The 16,923-nt window shown below is 47.3% G+C and overlaps 1 protein-coding gene across 1 annotated transcript in view; it reads right to left on the bottom strand.

Annotated features, from left to right (window-relative positions):
* Positions 1-14,912, bottom strand: part of NSMCE1 (NSE1 homolog, SMC5-SMC6 complex component) — a 31,293-nt gene extending 16,381 nt beyond the window's left edge. Inside the window, exons 1-2 of the mRNA XM_042921048.1 lie at positions 14,760-14,912; positions 9,202-9,348 (exon numbers count right to left, since the gene is read on the bottom strand). Of these exons, the coding sequence (XP_042776982.1) occupies positions 9,202-9,348; positions 14,760-14,799 (187 nt within the window). The 5' untranslated portion in view covers positions 14,800-14,912. The remainder of the gene's footprint in view (positions 1-9,201; positions 9,349-14,759) is intronic.
* Positions 14,913-16,923: the final 2,011 nt, after the last annotated feature.

Here is a 16,923-nt window from a genome sequence, read left to right as displayed (position 1 = left end):
GAACTGAGGGAACATTCCACAGCTATGCTGCCTGATACAGCAGCCACCGGGCCCGGGGCGGCCCGGCACTTGCACTGTGCCTCGTCCAAATTAGGTATGTCCTGTGTGTCAAATACGTCCTGGATTTCAAAGACGTGCTATGACAGAATGGAAAATATCTCATTAATCATTTTTGTATATTCGTTACATGTTAAAATGCTATTCGGGATATTAATTGCACCTGTTTCTTTCTCCCTCTTTTGATGTGGCCGCCAGAAAACTTTAATTACAGATGTGGCTCACATTGAATTTCTATCAGCTCTGTTCTACTAAATAATTAACCTGGGGCACCTGGTGGCTCAGTCGGTTAAGCACCTGATTTGGGCTCAGGTCATGACCTCCCAGTTCGTGGGTTCAAGCCCCACGTCGGGCTCTGTGCTGACAGCTCGGAGCCCGGAGCCTGCTTCGGAGCCTGTGTCTCCCTCTCTCTCTGTCCCTCCCCCACTCGTGTTCTGTCTCTGTCTCTCTCTCAAAAATAAATCGACATAAATCAATAAATAAGCTGTAATCTTCAACAATGTCAAGGTCATAAAAGTCAAGGAAAGACTGAGGAATGATTCCTGACTGGAGGCGTCTAAAGAGACAACCAAACGCAACACGTGACCCTGCGGTGGGTCCTTTGCTACAGAAGACAATATTGAGACAACCGGAAAACTCCAGTGGGGTCTGCAGATGAGACGGCAGGGAATCCTCAACGTTGATGCCCTGATTTGAATGGTTATCCTATGATGACTTAGGAGAATGTCTTTGCCGGGAGGAGACATTCCCTGAAGAATTTAGTGGTAATGACGGAGCTTCAAATTGGGCTATTGGACCCTGGACTATTCTTACGGTTTTCTGGTGAGTTTGGAATTATTTCAAAATAAAAAACAAGTTTAAAAAGCAACCCGAGGAGCTGCAGTGAAGAAGGCCCTCTGCAAGCGCGCCACTGATGCGGGAGGCAGCATTTGACCGTGGGGGGGCCGGAGCTGGTGTGAGAAGCAGCTGGGTGTTGGGTGACAGCCCACCCGACTCCCAGGGGTCTCCGCTTCCGCGTTTGTAAGGTGAGCAGGCTGGACCCCGCGATTCCCTAAAAAGCGAACCTGTCCAACCGAAACACAGAAGACCAGACCCAGAACATTTTAACGAGGCCAGGGACTCAGAATCGTCAGACAACTGTGGGCCGCGGCAACCTTCTGCTTCTGTTCAGTAAAGCCACATGATAAATGGAATAAAGGTTCCAACCAAGAGTCAGCCTCCAGGCTGGCACACCCTCAAACCCCACACTGGGCAACACCATTCTGTGACCAAATCATCAGGCTTAAGCACCTCCTCCCCAAGGGCCTTGGGCCACTTGTGAAGGCTTCAGAATTCAGGCTTCCAACATTCGTTGTTTTCTAGGAAACCGAACCAAAGAAACTTTCCATGGCTACGTGACTGTTCCATAACCACTTCCCAATTCTCTTGTGAGTCAGACTTCAAGCAAGGTGCTCCTCCGGTAAACCCTGGATACAGGACAGAAAGGATACATTTCCTGGATGGTGCAGTCATTCCCGTAGAGGCCAGCACAGAGGACGCAGAGCCTCACCGGACCGCAGGAATGAGCTCTATTCCGCGCACCTGATTTATCCCCTAAATTTCACCATCTTGGGCACTTACAGGCTTTAAGCACCTGCCACACAGTATCTTCCTAATCTTCACAAATAACCCTGGGTGACAGATATCTCCAGCCCCGCTTCACAGCTAGGACAACTGAAGCCCTGAGGTTTAGTGACTTGACCAAGGTTATACACCCACCAAGTTGTAAAGTGGTTTCAAATTCAGATTTTAAAAAAAAAAATAGCTTTGGAGAGACAGAACTGACATACAGTGAACCGTACCTCTTTCAAGACACAAGTTAGTAAGTTCTGACACATGTATACACCCTAGAAACCATCACTACAATCAAGACAATACATAGATCCATCACCCCCCAAAAGTTCCCTCAAACTCTCGTAATCTCTCTCTCTCACCCCTCACAACCCTCCCCTACACCATCACCAGGAAGCCAGTGGCCTTCCTGTCACTTCACCCAGGTACACACTGGCTAGGATTGCATGTAAATTGCATGTAAATGCTGCAACACGTAATCTCTTCCCCTGCTTCTTCCACTCAGCATAATCACTCTGAGATTAATTCATACAGCAGCACGTAGCAACAGCTCATTCCTTTTTACTACCAGGTAGTATATTCCAGGAGACAGATCATACCACAGCCCATTTACAGGCTCGCCTGTTGATGGATGGCCAGGTTTCCACTCTGTGGCCATTACGAGCAAAACTCCTCTGAATATTTACACACAAGCCTTTGTAGGGACATGTATCTTCGCTTCTCTTGAGTCTAAAAACAAATACTTGAAACAGAAATGGCTGTGTCATAAAAGGGCCTGCGTTTTTTCAAAATGGCTCTACTCATTTTAGATTCCAACAGAGAGAGTTCCGGTTCCTTCATTTTCTCGTCACTACTCAGTACGCAATCTTTTCAATTTTGGCCTAACAGGCGTGTAGTATATCTCACTGTGGCTTCATTTTGCGTTGCCCTAATGAAGCGGAGCGCTTTTCACATGCCTATGTGCCATCTATAGAACTTGTTCGGCGAAGTGTCTGTTCAAGTCTTTTGCTCATTTTTTTTTTTTTTTTTTTTTTGGCTGTATGTTTCCTAACTATTGGATTTGGGGAGTTCTCTATATTCCGGATATGAGTACTTTATTGGACTGTGATTTGCAAACATTTTCTCCCAGTATTTTGCTTGTCTTTTTATTCCCTAAACAGTGTATTTTAAAGACAATTTTTTAATTCTGAAGCCCAATTTATCAACTTGTACTCTTACGGATCATACCTTTGTGTTATACTCAAGAAATCTTTGCCGAACCCAAGGTCACAAAGGTTTTCTTCTACGTTTTCTTCTGTAAGCGTTACGGTTTCAGGTTTTACGTTGTGGTCTATGTTACATTTTGAGTTAATTTTTCTATATGGTGCAAAGCATGGCTCGAGAGTCATTAAAATATGGGGTTATCCAATTATTATGCCAGCATCATTTTTTTTTTAATTTTTTTTTTAAGTTTATTTATTTTTGAGACAGAGACAGAGCATGAACGGGGGAGGGTCAAAGAGAGAGGGAGACACAGAATCAGAATCAGGCTCCAGGCTCTGAGCCATCAGCCCAGAGCCCGACGCGGGGCTCGAACTCACAGACCGTGAGATCGTGACCTGAGCCGAAGTCGGAAGCTCAACCAACTGAGCCACCCAGGCGCCCCACCAGCATCATTTTTTGAAGAATATTTCCACTGAACTGCCTTTACGTTTTTGTCAAAACTTAGCTGTCCATCCACATGTGGGTTTATTTCTAGACTCTCTCTTCTACGAGTTTAAGTCAATACCACACTGTCTTGATAGGGGAGCTATATATTATGTCTCAAGATCAGGTAGTCACTCTTGATTAACTTTAATTCATCAGTGTTAGTCCTCCAAGTTTGATTGTCTTTTTCAAAATTGTTTTGGCTTTTCTAGGTCCTTTACATTTCCACGTGAATTTCAGAATCAGTCTGTGAATTTCTACAAAAAGTGCTGCTGGGATGAGACTGGGGTTGAGTTGAATCTACAGACCAACTCTTGAGGAGAACGGATTATCTTAACAGTATTGGGTTTCACAGCCCACGAGCATGGTGCGTCTCTCCATTTATTTAGATCTTCTTTGACTTCTCTCAGCAATGTTTCGTGCATTTCAGTGCACAGACCTTACAGACTTTTGTCACATTTATTTCTAAGTATTCTGTATTTTTTAATGCTATCTTGAATGGTACTTTCTAAAATGCAATTGCTGATGATTCACTGCAAGCATATAGAAATACCACAAATTTTTGGATGTTGATCCTGTATCCTGCCACTTTACCAAACCTACTTATCAGCTCTAGTAGCTTTTTTGAAGATCCATCAGATTTTCTACATAGAAGATCATGTCTTTCAATCAACAGTTTTACTTCTTCCCTTCCAATCTGAATGCCTTTTCTTTTTTCTTGCCTAAGTGCACTGGCTAGAAGAGAGATTGTTAGAATGGCCATTCTTGTCTTGCTCCTGATATTAGGGTAAAGTATTTAGTCTTCACAGTGAAGTATGTATGACGTGAAGCTGAAGGATGCACACAGAACCCCTTTAGGAGGTTAAAGAAACTTCCTTCTTTTCCTACTTTGCTAAGGGATTTTGGTCAAGAATACATGTGAGGTTTTTAAACTCTGCAGAGTTGTTGAATCCTCTCTCCTGCTCTAAGCCTGTCCTGTAAATCTTCTTCTCCCCTGTAGTTTCCTGTAAGAAACCTTTGGGGCATCGTGCCAAGATAGATATCAGATTTTGTCAAATGCGTCTTCTGCACTACTGACACGATCACATGGTTTTTCTTTTTTATAGTCTGTTAATATGGTAAACTACATGGGTTGGTTTTCAAATATTAAACCAACCCTGCATTCTTGGGCTAAACCCCACCCTGGTCATATTGAATCATCTTTTCTATATATTGCTGGATTAGATTTGCTAAAACTGTGTGTTTAAAATTTTAGCATTTATATTCATGAAGGACCTTGGTCTTTGGATTGCTCTCCTTGCAATGTCATTGTCTAGTTCTGGTATCAGGATAATTCAGGCCTCAGAAATCGAGCTGGGAAGTGTTCCCTTGTCTTCAACCTTCTGGAGGCGCGTGGGTGGGACTGGTAGCACCTCTTCCTTAAACACTTTGCAGAACTCACCAGGGAAGCCGCTGTGCCTGGAGCGGGCATGATTCCCAGCCCTGTGGACATCAGGCACTGCTTCACTCTTAGTCTTTATTTATTTATTTATGTATTTATGTATTTATTTATTTATTTATTTATTTATTCATGTATTTATTTATTTTGAGAGAGAGAGTGAGAGAGAGAGAGGAGCAGAGACAGAGGGAGATAGAGAACCCCAAGCAGGCTCCACAGCACAGAGCCGTCAGCACAGAGCCTGACGCGGGCCTCGGATTCTAGAAAAGTGAGATCACGACCTGAGCCAAAACCGATCCAAGAGTCAGCCGCTCAACTGACTGATTCTGCTCCCCCCGCCCCCCCCCCCCCCCCGCCGGTGCCCCTCTCTTTATCCTTCCCACCACATCTCTGCCCAGCCTCAGGCTGCTCACCGGGTAGCTCAGCCCTCAGCTGACAGCCCCCACCTCCAGCTCTCTCTGCGCACCCCCTCTGCCGCTCTGACCTGCCAGCGCTTTGGTCTCCCTGAGCCCCCATCCCCATCCCCTCAGCTCAGCCAGTCTGTTTAGTTCTGCTCAGGTTCTCCGCAGCCCCCCCCCCCCCGCCCCACCCCCTGGCCTGAAAACTCAGGGAAGTGAGCCGAGGCAACTGTAGTGCTCATTCCCTTCTTGCATGTGGCATAAAAAAGATACTTGGTTGTCATCCCTGGTTCCTGGCACAGAACTCCTAAAACCCTTGGAATTTCCTGAGCGATCAGGGTAACACAAGTGTTTTGTTCTAATGAGGCGACTCTTGGCAGGTCCCTAAAGAACTTCAGGATGGGAGTTGGCTGCCAGAAAGACCTAGCCTTGATTGGAAGCCTGGAACTTTCAGCCTCATCCCCATCTCGGGGAAAGACAGAGGGACTAGATAGGGAGCTAATCACTGATGGCCAGTTCATCATTGACCACGCGTCTGTAACGAAATCTCCATGAAAACCCTCAAATGATGGCATTTGGAGATCCACATCAAGGTGCCGGGAGAGAGCACCCAAAAAGGGCATGGAAATTCCGTGCCCCCCTCCCACCCCCCTTAGGCCACCCTGCCCTAGGCATCTCTCCCATTTGGCTGTTCCTGAGCTATATCCTTTATAATAGGCCAGCAAATGTAAGTCAAGTGTTTTCCTGAGTTCTGTGAGCCATTCTAGCAAATTACTGAACCTGAGGAAGGGGTCATGGGACTCCCCGCTTGCTAGCCGGTCAGTCAGAAGTATAGGTGGCCCAGACTTGAGACTGGCGTCCGAACTGGGGGCAGCCTTGTGGGGCGAAACCCTGTAACCGTGAGATCTGGCCCCAACTCCCGGTAAACAGTGTCAGAACCGAGCTGACCAACATCCAGTTGGTGTCCAGAGAACTGGAGAGGAGGTGCTGGAAAAGACAACACATATTTGGTGTCAGGAGGGGAAAAAAACCTTCACTGCCCGTCTCTTGAGGTATCACTGTGCTTCGCTGGCCAAAGTCTAGGGTTTCAGATATTTTGTCCGTCTCTTAATTGTTTCAGACAGGAAAGTAAATCGGTCCCTGTTACTCTATCTTGGTCAAAAGTGGAAATCCTCAAATGCAAGTCTTCTTAACCATCACTCCCTAGGCTTCCTGTCCCTACTTCCGTCAAGGGAGGCTTATCCTGGAATCACGAGTCTGGTCCGCATGACTCACGAAACCCAAGGCAAAAGCCAAAGCTGTGTGTCTATGTCACCAGTCCCTAGCACAGGAGGCCCCTCACAGGAGGCCACGGCGGGCAGTGCTGCGTGACCTCATGCACGTCCGCAAGCTCTGGCTCGCAACCCAAGGTGCCCTCTTCGCGCACGCGGGTCCCCGGTGCCACTCGCAGAGTCCAGACACAGGCTTTACAAAGCCAGCACGCCAGAACGAAATTGAACTCTCGCTAGCCAAGAGAACTGGGGAAATTATTTCTCCCACTAGTGATGGGAAGAAGACAGCCCAAACCAGAGCCCAGAATAGGAAGTATTTTTGATAAGCTGGATGAAAATCCATGGGAAACTGTAATCACAATAACTCGCAGACTCAAATACCCTTCTGTTTCATAATTATAATTATCTTAGAAGCTAAGTGTTTTTCCAGTTGGTAAAAGGGGACTTTCCTGGGCATCTCTTCAAAAGACAGATAATAATGGTGGGTCTTGTAAGTATTTACTTAATTTGAATAATTTCTTTCTAACGTTCCTTGCTTTAAAATCTCTAAAATAACAACACTCCTTGAGAAAAAGCTTTTCTTTCTTTCTTTCTTTTTTTTTTTTAAATGAAGGCTAGGGGAAAATGAACCACAGTTCTATCCTGATGACCCAGCCGTCACTTTATCTTGACGCACAGATAGGGCACATAAAGCATGAAGAATAAATTAATTCCTAGATATATTGTACAGGACTTTCCTAAATTAGGTCATAACAGCTTTAAAGGTCAAACAAAGGCAAAAACACTTTCATTCTTAGTACTAAGGCAGCATGTGGCTCCTTGCAGTGAGCTACGAAACTTCCCCATTAGCATGAAAGCCCACATTTAGGACTTACATGAGAAACTGAAGGCGAACAGAAATGAACTGCCATGTAGTCAGAAAACTAAGAAAAACATTCTTATGCCCTTCACTGGAGCATACCAAGGGGTGGGTGGTTAAAATCCTCTTGTGTTTTCTCAGAACAAGGACAGCTAGCTTGGCAGATGCAATGTTCCTTTTCCATAAAGGAGGCCCTCACCAAAGCCCCCTATTCACCCCAGCGCCGGCCAAGTAGAGCGGGTATGCTTTCACCAGAAGGAGACTTTTCCAGCACAGCACTAATGATGTGCTTTCCCTGCTTCAAGTCCTTCCAGACGTCCACCCTGTCCCCGGAACTAAGTACAAAAGAAACCCCATTACCGTGGTGTCTATACGACAGGTTGTTCCTGATGTATAAACCTACACGCCACAAGAACATATGTTGTTCCCACACATCATGCTTTCCTGCCTGGGGTCTCCCAAAGGATGTCAGGTGCAGGTCAACGAAGTTTGGATACATGGGATCACACAAAGTTACACAAGGTTCCTCACTGTAGGACCCCTGCAAGCATTTCATTTGTCAGCGTGGACCAGCAGGCCCAGAATTTCGCACGGGATGCCTCGAGGGGCCAGTCCCCCCAAAGCTACGCACCCTCTGCTCTCCCTCCCACTCGTCACTAAAGAGCGCCTGTCTCTGTACCCTCTGTCTCGCCCTTCCTGCTCCCATCCACCCTTCACCTCTCTCGATCTGGCTTCTTCTGCTATGCCCCGGGCGCCGGTCCCTAAATGCAGCCCCTCTTCTCGTGTGCCTTCACCCGTAACCCTGGCGCCCCACGCATACCTTTCCTCACCCCTCTTGGCTGGCTTCCCTCTATGCAGTTTCTGCTCTTCTCTTGAAAACTAAACACGCAGACAGAAAGACAAAAACAAAGAATATAAACAAACACCTGTGCTCCCGTTCACCAGAAGTGACGCTTGCTATTAGGCCACACTACTAATACCCTGTTTGCTTCGACTCTTTTTTTCTTCTTTAATGAAAGACCAAAAGAAAGGCAAGCACCTCACAAGTGTGTCTGTCACACATCCTTCCGGTACACCCTTACGTCTTTACGTGCAGATGTGTGTGTTCACGAACAACAAGAATCCTGGTTTTACAAAAAGCTTAACGCAGTGACATCGTGCAGCGAGTGAAATTTATCCACTTCCTCTTTCACACAACAAGATCTCCCCCCACTGACGCTCAACTCCACGAGAGCTACCAATACGGATCTTACTGACACGTTGGCATCCTTTCTGCTGTTTCTACGGCTCCCTCCCGTCACTGAAAACTCAGCCCGGCCCGGCCTGAGTGCTTCGCCTGTATTACCTCCCCTCCCCTCTGAGCAGCCCACTGAGGACATGCTTCCAGCGCCCACCCCCCCGCACAGGGCAGGGCGGCCCTTGCCCCGGGTCTGGCTGAGTCCAGGGCTGTGCTCTCACCCACTGTGCCGAGCGGCCCTCTCACCCGCCACGGCCAAGGGAGCGCGTTCCCCGGGCCTGGCCAGGAACTCTGGACGCATCTTGTCTCTTAACCCTCCCAAACCCCCTCCCTCCACGGTGTCCGGGATGATTAATTATCTTCATTTGAGACATGAAGAAACGCAGGCTGGAGAAGATGCTGGGGCCCTGGTGTGAACCACAGCTAGGCCGCTTCAAGTTCCCATCGACTGGGCTAAATGTCAGATGTGCTTACAAAAAAAAAAAAGGTCAAAGAGGAGGTGAGAAACGGGCTGGCGCGAGCCCGAGGACACCTGCACGCCCAGGTGAGGCGTGCTGCCTGACGGGTGGCGAGGCTCACACCCGTGTCACCAGCCGCCGATGGCGCGGTCCCGGGCACCCTGGGGACAGGGAGACGGTACTCACGGCCATGGACCCGATAGCAGTGCTTCTGCAGGCGTCTCACGCCCCGCTCCTCCAGCACCCCATGAGTCATCAGCAACTGGAGGAACCGCCGGTGGACGTCGGTCATGATGCCCGCTCTCCGCGCGCCGCCCTGCGTGCACGAAGGCGCTAAGAAAAGAAGCAGAGGACACCCAGTCACCTCTGAGCGCTCCGAAAGCCAAGTTCTGGGGTCTGTGCTTCCTTACGTTCACAGCTACCCCTCTGTGACGGCTTGCAGACCCCAGTTCATCCCGCCCAAGAGCACAGAAGCAGAAAGGAGGCAAGTCAGGGGCAAGCGCACTAGTCCGGGGGGGGGGGGGGGGGGGGGGGGGGGGAGGGGGGCGGCAAGGAGTGGGGGTCTGGAGCCAGCCAGCTCGCCTGGACGCAGCCCGCTCCACACCCAAGTGTGTGAAAGGGGGCGTGGCCCGGTTTCTGACCTAGAAGGTGAGCCCACCGCTAGGACGTCCACCCGAGAATTACGCTGTTCAAGGGGTGGGACCTATGAAAGCCTATGAGCGCTACCTACGTGTGGGCTAGTTTTACTACTGGGCGGTTCTGGCTCTGAAGCGTGGTTCGGCCACTCACGAGACTCACTGGGACCAAGTGTGCCGAGGCCCCGTTTTCTCACGATAAAACGAGAACGGTGTGTGCTGCCTGAAGAACCCCCAGCAGACTTGGCTGAACCAGTGCTAGCTTCCTCCTCGTCTCCCAAACCGCTAATGAAACGACTGTCGCTGTGGGGTGTTTTTTCAATCTCTTGCTCTCTACTAAAACATCGTCTTTCCACAAACCACAAAGATCAGAGCCGATAAAAGCATCACATGAGTCCTGATCAAAAAGCCTGCCCTTGCCACGGAGTGGTAGCACCCTGCGGAGGCAAAGGGCGTGGGTTTAGAAATAGACACGTGGTGCCGAGACCAGTGTCTGCCAGACCTGCTCCATCTTAAGAATCATCTCATCTGTGCGTGAAAAATACAGATTCCCAGGCCCCTTCGCCGGAGGTTCAGGCCGCAGAGGGGCTGGAATTCTGAGGTTTTAATACACACTCCAGGCGATGCCATGACCGGACAAGAAACTGGCTGTTACCTTGGGCAAATACGGCACGAAAACATTTCTAGCTAACAAGCTTCATCTCCCCAAGCCTCAGTCTTCTCCTCCGTAAGATGGGGATAATAAAAAGCTCTCTTTAAGGCAGAAGATGAGGTTAAAGGAGACAGGACTAGGAGACACACAACAAGGCGGGCTGTCGCTCGCTCTTCTTTCCAAGCAGCACATCAGCTGGACCTCGGAGGAAGGAAGACCCGCCAGCTCATGGCCGGTTTCTCTGCCTGCCTGCGAAACTTCCTTGAGAACAGTTCACCGGAAATGCAGCCTGGACAGATCCTAAATTGGACCCCTCCTTCCCCCTCCTCAACCCTTTTCTTCCCCTGAGTCCTCTTCATGAATTTCAAGAAACTTAAATAATAAAGAGCAGAATTTAATAAAATTAGCATATACCTGAGATCAACAAAACGAAAATTAGTCTTTGAAAAAAAAAAAAAAAAACATAATAGGAGCACCTGGGTGGCCCAGTCAGTTAAGCCTCTGACTTCCATTCAGGTCGTGATCTCAGAGTTTGTGGGTTCGAGCCCCACATAGGGCTCTGTGCTGACAGCTCAGAGCTTGGAGCCTGCTTCAGATTCTGGGTCCCTCTGTCTCTCTGCCCCTCCCCAGCTCACAATCGATCTCTCTCTCTCTCTCAAAAATAAACAAACATTTTAGGGGCGCCTGGGTGGCTCAGTCGGTTGAGCATCCGACTTCGGCTCAGGTCATGATCTCGCGGTCTGTGAGTTTGAGCCCCGTTTCGGGCTCTGTGCTGACCGCTCAGAGCCTGGAGCCTGTTTCACATGCTGTGTCTCCCTCTCTCTCTGACCCTCCCCCGTTCATGCTCTGTCTCTCTCTGTCTCAAAAATAAATAAACGTTAAAAAAAAAATTTTTTTTAAATAAACATTTTTAAAAATTTAAGAAAAAAAAACACAATAAAAGCGACCAACCTCTGACAAGATCATCTGAGAGAAGACTAACAAATAAACAATATTTGGAATGAAAAAGGAACACTAATTGCAGACACATAAACAACTTATAATAATCATGAGTTTTAAACAAGCAAAGTTATAGGAAATCCATTCAAAACCAACTAAAGAATGATCTGAAAACCTAACAGGTTTTAAAACCATTGAAGACACACTGTGGGAAATCTATCCCCCAACAAAGAAAACTTCAGATCCGGAAAGATTTATCAAGAAGTCCTATCAAACATTCTAGAAGTGATTTCAGATGTCACAAAACTATCTCAGAGCCCCAAAAGGAGCAAACCCTCCCCAAATCATCTGATAAGGTTGACATAGGTTGGGCATTAAAATCTAACAGAGACTTCAAAAGAAAGGAAAACGTATCTTTCAGGAACATAGCTGCAATGGTCCTAAGCAAAACGTTAATCTGAACTAGCAACATAAAGAGGATAATACACGGTAACCAAGTTGGGTTTATCCGGGCAGCAGTTTAACATTTAAAAATCAGTCAAGTGTTCTATGTCAATAATGTCTTAATAAAGCTGGAAAAAAATCAGTCAGTGTGAGTCACCACATTAACAGCATACAGAAGAAAAAGCCTACTATCAGCTTAATAGATTCAGAAAATACGATTGATAAAATTCAACAGTCACTGGATTGAAGGAAACTTCCTTTATCTACTAAAGATATCGACAAAAACCTACAGTGACCATCATCATACTTAAGGATGGAATGTTGAAAGCAACCACTTTCAAATCCAAACAGAGCCAATGCAACGGAATCGGTGTGATTCCAATCAACATCCCAATAGGCTTCTTGTGTCTGTGAGTGATTTGATGAGATCATTCCAAAATTTACATGGAAAACATAAAGGCAAAACAGCAACGCCATTCTGGGAGAAGATAAAGGCAGGAGGACTGGTTCCACCGGTTAGCAGTTTATTCTGAAGCTCGAGTAAGGAACAATGTAGGACAATGGTACAGATATGGACCAGAGAAGACCAGTGGGCCAGAACAGACAACTCAGACACAGAAACACACAGATATGAATACCTGATACGCTGGAGAAATGGAACTCCAGATCAAAGCAAGCTTTTCGATAAAAGGTGCCAGGGCAACAGATTACCCTTATGTGAAAACACAGAGAGCCCAACCCTCACCTCAGACTATGCGTAAAAATCTTTTGGAGGGTGAAGAGCGTAGGAAAGGAAACACCATAAAACTTTTGGACAACAGTACAGGGGAACATCTTTCTTTTTTCGAGACTTTATTTTATTTTTTAATGTTTAATTATTTATTTTGAGAGAGAGAGCAGGGGAGAGGCAGAGAGAGAGAGAGGGAGGGAATCCCAAGCAGGCTCTGCAGGATCGACATGGGGCTCAACCCCATGAACCTTGAGATCATGACCTGAGCTGAAATCAAGAGTCGCACGCTCAACTGACTGAGCCACCCAGGCACCCCGGAGAACATCTTTTATGAGCCAAAGGCAGGGAAGAATTTCTTAAAAAGATACAGGAAGCAGAAACCATAGAGGAATATACCGATAAATTCTACTTCACTAAAATTAAAAACCTCTGTTCACCAAAAACAGCAGAGGGTGGGAGAGAAAGAGAGAAGAAAAGCTACAAACTGGAAAGCATCTGACACACAGTGAAGCCACAAAAGATTCATACTCAGAACAAAGAATCCCTACATATCAGTAAGGGGAAGACAACTGTAAGAAATAAGCAACAGAAATGTTCAAAGAGGATGCACAAATGATGAATAAATACATTAAAATTATGCTCAATCGCAAGGTCATCAGGCAAATGAGTATTCAAGCCACGGTGATTAATGTCTTATTCATCCCCAGGTGTAGGCAAAAATTCTTCAGAATGGCTGAGGCTGGTAAGAGGGTAAACTCTTCTTATAAACCACTTCAGACGATTCGATATTAATAGCAAACCCGGGTAGCCCCAGAAATCCACTGTTAGGTGTACAACTTACAGAAACGTTTCCACATCTGCCTCAGGAAATGTGTGATAGCAAAAATATCACCATGTGATAGCAAAAATCTGGCAACCGTCTAAATGACAATCAGTTGAAGAACGCCTCCGTTTACAATCAGGCCACGGAATTCAAAATAGCAACAAAGCAATGAAAGTAAGTGAAGTGGGGCTACTCACGTCAACATGGACATATCTCATATATGTAATGTTACATGCAAAAATAAAGTCACACAAATATAGATTAGCCTCCTCTATAAAATATAAAACCTAGCAAAACATACGTGGTAGTCATTACAGATGCATAGTAACAGCCACAAAGAAAAACAAGGGATTAGGTAACACAATACAGGGAGGCGGTGGTCTTTAGTGATGGGAAGAAAGGATTCAACTTGGGCATTACGGATATGGAATTGTTCGATTTCCTAACCTGATGGTGGATAGATGGGTGTTTATTTTATTTTTATTCTTTAAATTTACAGTTGCAAACATTTTTACAGATATGTTATATGTCTTAAAAATTTTTTTTTAACATTTATTTTTGAGAGAGAGAAACAGAGAGCGAGCAGAGGAGGGGCAGACAGAGAGAGGGAGACACAGAATCAGAAACAGGCTCCAGGCTCTGAGCTGTCAGCACAGAGCCCGATGCGGGGCTTGAACCCACGAACCGTGAGATCATGACCCGAGCCGAAGTCCCAGATATGTTATATATCTTGATTAAAAAAGGATGTAAATATGTTACATACCAGCCAAAATAAATGTTAAAAAGATGAGTTAAGAGAGATGGAGGGCCCAGGTGATGGACATAAGGGTGGCAAAACAAACAGTTCAGGAACTGTCCAGGTAAGCGAGAAACAGGCGCCTACAATTAAATCAGGACCGCTCTACCTACAATTCTCAAATCAAAAGACGTCCTAAAACCAAAATCTTTTAAGTTTGAAAACCTGACCTAAGGTGAGACTCTGTATGGCGGTTCTTTACCTCCTTTGATGTAAATACGCACATATTTAGCTGTGAAAATATTAGTGTATTTGATTACAAGAGGCTGCCCCAGACCCTAATTGAAGGTATGACCTAACATCGAATATATGCATCATATTCCTCCCGAAAATCCGAGAAATTCGGGATTCTGACCACGTCTGGCCTCCGGGCTTTAAAATACGAGGCTGTGGACTTGCACAAAGTAAGGATTTCTAGGACAAGGGCAGAGGGCGGCGAGATAACTGAGGTGGTCCACAAAGGCGACACTTTACGTATTCAGTTCGGACAGAATTCTGTATTTTGCTTTTTTTCACCTAATATTAGGAGCAAAACGCTTTGTCCACCTGGTACTACGATTTAACAATGTCTGTGTGCCGGGGGTCCTAGGGTCAAGCCTACTTTGCCTTCCTGCCCCTCTCTGGGCCTCAGTTTCCTCATCAGGAAATGAGGAGCCCCAAGCCCCCGGGCCCCCAGCGCCACACTCCGGTACAGACACGGGCCGACCCCGGGGCCTGACCCCCACCTTCCGTCCTCCGTCGCCTCTCTGCACGGCCCTCTTCCATCCCTGGCAGCCTCGCGGCCCCGCGCCCCGATTACCCACCGCGGTACCCCGGCGTAGCCCCCGACGCCGGCGGCCCAGGCAGAAAGGCGGCCTCGGCTCCTCCTGCGGGGCGGGGCGAACGCGGGCGCGGCGCTCCCATTGGTGGATGTCACCTATTAGTCCCTCCCCTGGTGACGCACTTCCTGCTTTCCCGCCGCGCCGTTGCCATGGTGCCGCGGAGGCCCTCCCCTAGATGCAGCGTTCGGCTCTTCTCGCGCCTCTCTACGCGCTTTACCCGGCTGGGCCCCTGGTTGCCTCCCTCCGCCTGCAGCCCCACAGTGGCACCCCGCGACCTAGGAGTCGGAAGGGGAAGCATGCAGCGGGATCCTCCCCCTAAAAGTCATGGCTCCGCGGACACAAGCCAGTACGCTGCCCCGGAGCCTCAGTTTCCCCATCTGTACAACCGACACTGTGGCCTCAGGGTCAGCCTGTTGTCACATAGCTTGAACTGAAATCCTGGCTCTGCCACCTACTAGTTGCCAGATCTTGGGCAAGTCACTGAGCTGCAGTGAGCCTCAGTTTCTTCTTCTGTTAAATGGGGATGATAATAGTCCCCATGAAATAGTGTGTTCATGAGGGTTTGAAAGAAATCACGCACATTGGAAGAGCTGATTAAATGTGCTACTGTCTTAACTAGGGATTGTTGGGAGAAGCAAATGAAGTTATTAAGAGAAGTGAGTGGACTCTGCCAGGCGAGGGCACTCATTTTACAAACGCTTGCCTCCCAGTTCCCGGGGACGCAGTCTAGCAGGGAAACAGGTAACTAATCACAGAACAGCAGAGTGCAAGCATCTATCTCTGTGACGATAACCTCAAATCCCTACTTGCGCGGTTACCGCTCCTGTGATCTTGGACAATATCTCAACCTCTCTGGACCTCAGTTTCCCTGTCTGCTGCGTGAGGAAAGCCGTAGACTGTGCTAGTTAAGAGCTTGAGCTTGGGGGGCGGCTGGGTGGCTCAGTCCGTTAAGCATCGGACTCTTGATTGCCACTCAGGTCATGACCTCACGGTTGTGAGATCAAGCCCCATCCATATCCGGCTCTGCCATGACAGCACGGAGGAGCCTGTTTGGATTCTCTCTCCCTCTCTCTCTGCCCCTCCCCCCCCCCCAAATAAATAAATAAACTTAAAAAAAAAACAAAAAACTTGAGCTGGAGAGCTGGACTTTCTGGATTTGAATTCTGGTTCTTTTTTTTTTTTAAATTTTTTTTTCAACGTTTTTTATTTATTTTTGGGACAGAGAGAGACAGAGCATGAACGGGGGAGGGGCAGAGAGAGAGGGAGACACAGAATCGGAAACAGGCTCCAGGCTCCGAGCCATCAGCCCAGAGCCTGACGCGGGGCTCGAACTCACGGACCGCGAGATCGTGACCTGGCTGAAGTCGGACGCTTAACCGACTGCGCCACCCAGGCGCCCCTGAATTCTGGTTCTTAAACTCAGTATCTCTAAGACCCAGGACAAAATACTGAAGCTGTCCATCCAAGTTTGCTCCTCTATAAAGCAGGGATAATAACAGCACATTGTTGATACAGGATCGTTGAGAAGAGAGGAGTTCATACGTGCAAACTACTTAGAGTATCTGATGCATAGTAAGGCCTCCATGTGAGTTATCTTTACTAATAAAATACTTTATAAAATGCCTCCAGGGCACTCAAAGAAGAGAACAGCTCTAGGGAGACCATCTATGTTTTGTTTACCCTGCATAGTTTTATAAAATTTTGAATTCATTACCAATATTTAAAGCTGAAACATTTCACATAAAACCCTAGGGTATCTGACAGCTCTTGAAAAATGGGGGCAATCCAAGGGCAGCCCTTGTTTGAAGTTTGGCGAAGACTACGCCCCTTTGTGATGACACGTGTGCCTTCCTGGGAAGGGGGTGGGGGTGGGTAGAGGAATAAAAACAGAGACCCATGGATAGAAAACACTGGGAACACCGACATTTCAGGATCAAAGAGCCAAGAAAGGAGGTAGAAAGAGAAGAAAGGAATTCAAGGCCAAGTGGTATCAGAGGAAAACAGGTGGGAGGGAGTATCGAGTAGCAGGGTGTGGTCTGAATTGTCAGTGCTCTGGAGAGATCAAGAA

This window comes from Panthera leo, chromosome E3 (genome assembly GCF_018350215.1).
Source record: "Panthera leo isolate Ple1 chromosome E3, P.leo_Ple1_pat1.1, whole genome shotgun sequence".
Taxonomy (NCBI): domain Eukaryota; kingdom Metazoa; phylum Chordata; class Mammalia; order Carnivora; family Felidae; genus Panthera; species Panthera leo.
Note: the sequence above shows the minus strand (reverse complement) of the source record. Positions and strands in the feature narration are given on the sequence as shown.